Source organism: Zea mays, chromosome 9 (genome assembly GCF_902167145.1).
Source record: "Zea mays cultivar B73 chromosome 9, Zm-B73-REFERENCE-NAM-5.0, whole genome shotgun sequence".
NCBI lineage: Eukaryota > Viridiplantae > Streptophyta > Magnoliopsida > Poales > Poaceae > Zea > Zea mays.
The window spans coordinates 22,023,409-22,027,964 of record NC_050104.1 but is presented as its reverse complement, the minus strand read 5'-3'; the positions used below and the strand labels follow the sequence as shown (position 1 = coordinate 22,027,964).

The 4,556-nt window shown below is 57.2% G+C and overlaps 1 protein-coding gene across 1 annotated transcript; it reads right to left on the bottom strand.

Moving 5' to 3' along the window:
- Positions 1-221: 221 nt before the first annotated feature.
- On the bottom strand, positions 222-1,827 carry LOC100501554 (uncharacterized). The gene has a single exon (NM_001196248.1). The coding sequence runs from the start codon at positions 1,114-1,116 to the stop codon at positions 223-225; it is 894 nt and encodes a 297-aa protein (NP_001183177.1). The 5' UTR covers positions 1,117-1,827; the 3' UTR covers position 222.
- Between the last annotated feature and the right edge of the window lie 2,729 nt (positions 1,828-4,556).

The following is a 4,556-nucleotide window of genomic DNA, read 5'->3' as shown; positions in this document are numbered from 1 at the left end:
ATTTCCGTTATAAAAAAATGAAAAATAGAAAAAGATCTGAAAAAGAAAAAAAAGAAAAATATCTGTCTCCTCCCTATCCTCCCGCCGCCCATAGGTCCTGGATTTTTTTTCAGACGCGGCGCAATCTTCTTTCAACCTGTACACGCCATACCTTTGGAAGAGAATATCTCCGACGTGAGTATCATCTCCCAGCCTTATCTCTCTTCCTATCCACAGCAAACGTCAGGCACCATAGCGTTCGGCCAGGTTCATTCCCCTCCTCTGCGATCTCCTCTGATCGGATTTCCCTCTCCCATGGCGGCTGCTCGTTCTTCCTCTGCTCGGCCTCTGTAGCTCGCCGGGATGCTCCACGCTCGCTCTCCCTGCTGCAGCGCCTGAACGCCCTGCCCTTTGCTCTAGCTCGCCGCGCGCCCTGGTCGTCTCCCAGCCCGCCCAGGCATCGGGCGCAATCGCCCCTGGCAGCCGTGCCTGCTCCCATGGCCGGCGCTTGGCCTTCTGCTCGCCGCGGATGCGCGCTGGCTGCCAAGTCTTCTCCCTGCTCGGTCCCTTCCCCAGCGCCTGCTCCAGTTCGTCGGCCGACCATCGCTGTTCCTCTGGCGCCGCGACTCTCTGCTCGCGTCGCGCCCAGTCTTCAGCTCGCGGAGCTCTCTCTCTCCCGTGGATGCCGTGGAGTTTCCCCGCCGCGTCCATGGTCCTGTTAGGAGTTCGCCTAGGCCCGCGCTTCCTGCATCGCGCCCAGCCGCGTTCTTCACAGCCGGCTGCTGCTCCCTGGCGCAGCTCGTTCAGTCCAGCCGCGCCTGCTTTCCCATGGCCGCGCGCGAAGTTTTCGGCTCGCCGCGCCCTGGATTCCCTGGCCTTCGCGCCCTGGCCCTCTGCCCGGAGCTCCCTGTTCCGCTCGGCGCTCTCCCTGCTCGCTCTGGACGCGCAGCTCCCTTCGTCGCGCCCAGGCCGTATCCCGCTCCAGCTCGCCGAAGTCCCTCCCACGGCTGTCTCCCTCAAGCCGCCGTGAGCTCCATGCTCTGAAATTCGTGCGTCGCCTCCTTCCCATTTGTCGTGCCTTGCGACGCTCGTCATGGACCTCGTCGTCGACCCACGTTGTGCCCACGACGTGCTCATCGACTCTGATGATTTGATTTCCAATTTCGTGCGGCTTATGTCAACCCTCAGAATTCCTTGTCGTGCTCGACCCTGCAAGTCTCCGACTTGTCGACATCCCTTGCGTCGTCGAACGATCCCGAGAATTTGGATAAAGCAATAAATCCCGTGTGGCCGGGTGCTCGGAAAAAGGTCTGCGCAAGAATCGTTGCTGTCTGCGCGAAGTTATGGTCAATATGGTAATCATACTCTGATTCGCTACCGCTATTATTTTTTTAGTGGATGGATTAATAGATATGGAGGTTGCGACGATCCTTTTTATTTAGCATAGGTACGCTTAGTGATTATGGCCAGCTCGGTTGTTGTGTCGGCGTGCTGTTATGTGACCATTTTTATTAATTTAGCATACGTATGTTGTGATGTTCGTAATTATGAAATAGTCGCGAGGTGTGGTAAAATATAGGTGTAAGGTACACCTGCTAGCGCGAATGATTAAATATCGTATTTAACTCGTAGGCTGTACAAGTTAATCCGATGAAATGGCTTAGAAAACTAGTTAAGTTAGTTTTAAGTATGGTTTTGGCCGATTGTGATTAGCACCATCGACTTGTATTTTATGCGTCTCAATTTACAAAATGGAAACATATGTCTAGTATAATCGGATTGATCTGATGCTTGTGATGTACTTGTGTTCAATGGTGAATTAATCACATTGTATAATGATCATCAATTAGTAAGGATGTGAATATTGACTCGATGGGTGTTTTGATATAGGACTTGTGTTTAGTTATTATCACTTTGATATTTGAAGTACATACGATTACACTAGAAAAGTATGATAATTGAGCGTAGTCGTATGTCGATAACTAGTGTTTTCCGTAGGAAATAGTACAATGCCTCGCCGCTAGGTGTTTAATTCACCGTCGTGTAGCCTTATTTAGGTTTGTGATATTCTTGTTTATATGCATTCATGTGCATTATGCAAATCATTTAGGTACGTTGATTAACCACAAGATGCGGAGAACTTGAGTCAAGTCGACCCCAAGCATGGACTACTCCGCATGGTGAAGCTGATGGACCAACCTGAAGATGGTTAAATCAAGCGAATGTTCGGTCGAGGGATACTCGTCAAGCGGGCGTCATCTAACAAACACTAACATAGTTGTCGGGGACCATAATTAGGGGTACCCCCAAGACTCCTAATCTCAGCCGGTAACCCCCATCAGCACAAAGCTGCAAAGGCCTGATGGGCGCGATTCAGGTCAAGGCTCCGTCCACTCAAGGGACACGATCTCGCCTCGCCCGAGCCCAGCCTCGGGCAAAGGCAGCCGACCCAGGAGGATTCACGTCTCGCCCGAGGGTCCCCTCAGGCAACTGACGCACCTTCGACTCGCCCGAGGCCCAGCTCGGACAGACTTCGTGGAGAAGCAACCTTAGCCAGATCGCCACGCCAACCGACCGTATCGCAGGAGCATTTAATGCAAGGATCGACTGACACCTTATCCTGACACGCGCTCCTCAGTCGACAGAGCCGAAGTGACGCAGTCACTTCGCCGCTCCACAGACCGACCTGACAGGAAAACAGCGCCGCCTGCCCTGCTCCGATTGTTGTGCCACCCGCTAGGGTGAGGCTGACAGCAGCCAAGTCCAGCCTCGGGCGCCATAGGAAGCTACGCCTCGCCCGACCCCAGAGCTCGGACTCAACCTCGATGCCGGACGACGGTCTCCGCCTCGCCCGACCCTAGGGCTCGGACGCAACCTCGACCACGGACGACAGTCTCCGCCTCGCCCGACCCCAGGGCTCGGACACAACCTCGACGCCGGACGACGGTTTCGGACTCGCCCGACCCAGGGCTCAGACTCAACCTCGACGCCGGACGATGGTCTCCGCCTCGCCCGACCCCAGGGCTCGAACTCAACCTCGACGCCAGACGACGGTCTCCGCCTCGCCCGACCCCAGGGCTCGGGCTCAACCTCGACCTCGAAGGAGTCATCGCCTCGCCCGACCTCGGGCTCGGACCGACCACGTCACAGGGGGGCCATCATTATCCTACCCCTAGCTAGCTCAGGCTATGGGGAACAAGACCGGCGTCCCATCTGGCTCGCCCCGGTAAAACATGTAATGATGACACCCCGCGTGCTCCATGACGGTGGCGGTTCTCAGCCCCTTACGGAAGCAAGGAGACGTCAGCAAGGACCCGACAGCTCCGACAGCTGTGCTCCTACAGGGCTCAGGCGCTCCTTCGACGGGCACGACATCACATGAACAAGGCAGCAATACTTCTCCAACAGCCACATCGGCATGTACTTAGGGCTCTGGCTCCTCTCTGCTAGACACGTTAGCACATTGCTACACCCCCCATTGTACACCTGGGCCCTCTCCTTACGACTATAAAAGGAAGGTCCAGGGCCCTCGTACGAGAAGGTGGCCGCGCGGGAGAACGGGCCGACGCACAAGGCTCTCTCTCTCTCTCTCTCTCTCTCTCTCTCTCTCCCACGCGAACGCTTGTAAACCCCTACTGCAAGCGCATCCGCCCTGGGCGCAGGACAACACGAGGCCGCGGTTTCCCCTTACTGTTTTCCCCCTTGTGTTCCGTCTCGCGCTGACCCATCTGGGCTGGGACACGCAGCGACAATTTACTCGTCGGTCCAGGGACCCCCCGGGGTCGAAACGCCGACAGTTGGCGCGCCAGGTAGGGGCCTGCTGCGTGTTGACGAACAGCTTCCCGTCAAGCTCCAGATGGGTAGTCTCCAGCAACCTCTCCAACCCGGGACGATGCTCCGTTTCGGGAGTCTTGAGTTCATGTCCCTCGACGGCAGCTACGACATGATACTCCTTCCTCCGCCGCGCGACAACGACAATGGCGACCGTCAGCCCGCCCGCCGGCGGCGGAATCGACGACGTCTTCCCCACGTGGCGGAAGAGCAACATCCGGGTCTGTTCCATCACCTTCCCCGCCGATAGAGGAGGAGGCGGGGCAGGCATGGCCAAGCAGGAGGCGACACCTCGTCGGCTGTCGAGCGAGTCGACGGCGCCGGCGCCCCAGCGGGGGACACGTCGGGCGTTGACCTCGCGTCTGAGACAAAGACGAGCGTCGTTTCCCCGCAACACGCCAACCCCAAGCAGACGGACGACGCCAGCACGCTCGCGAAGGACTTGTTGGGCGTTAGCCTCGTACCTCAGACAATGGTGCAGTCCGTCCCTGACGCGACTTCGTCACCACCCGTCGATCAAGAGGTACCGTCCGTTTCCCATCCCATGCCTTTTAGATTCAGCTGCGACCCACCAAGCGACCCCGCTTCGGTGGACGCTTTCATAAAGGCATGTCCAAACCCTCCGGGGTATCATATGCGGTCAACCTGGGACCGACTGACGGCCGTCTCGACCTACGGGCCCCTGGGTTCCGAGGAAGATGACGAGCCCGACTCTGGTTGGGATTTCTCCGGGCTCGGTGACCCCA

Bases quoted from the DNA above. Each gene is read 5' to 3' on its own strand.
- LOC100501554 (NM_001196248.1), bottom strand. From the start codon at position 1,116: ATGAGCACGTCGTGGGCACAACGTGGGTCGACGACGAGGTCCATGACG.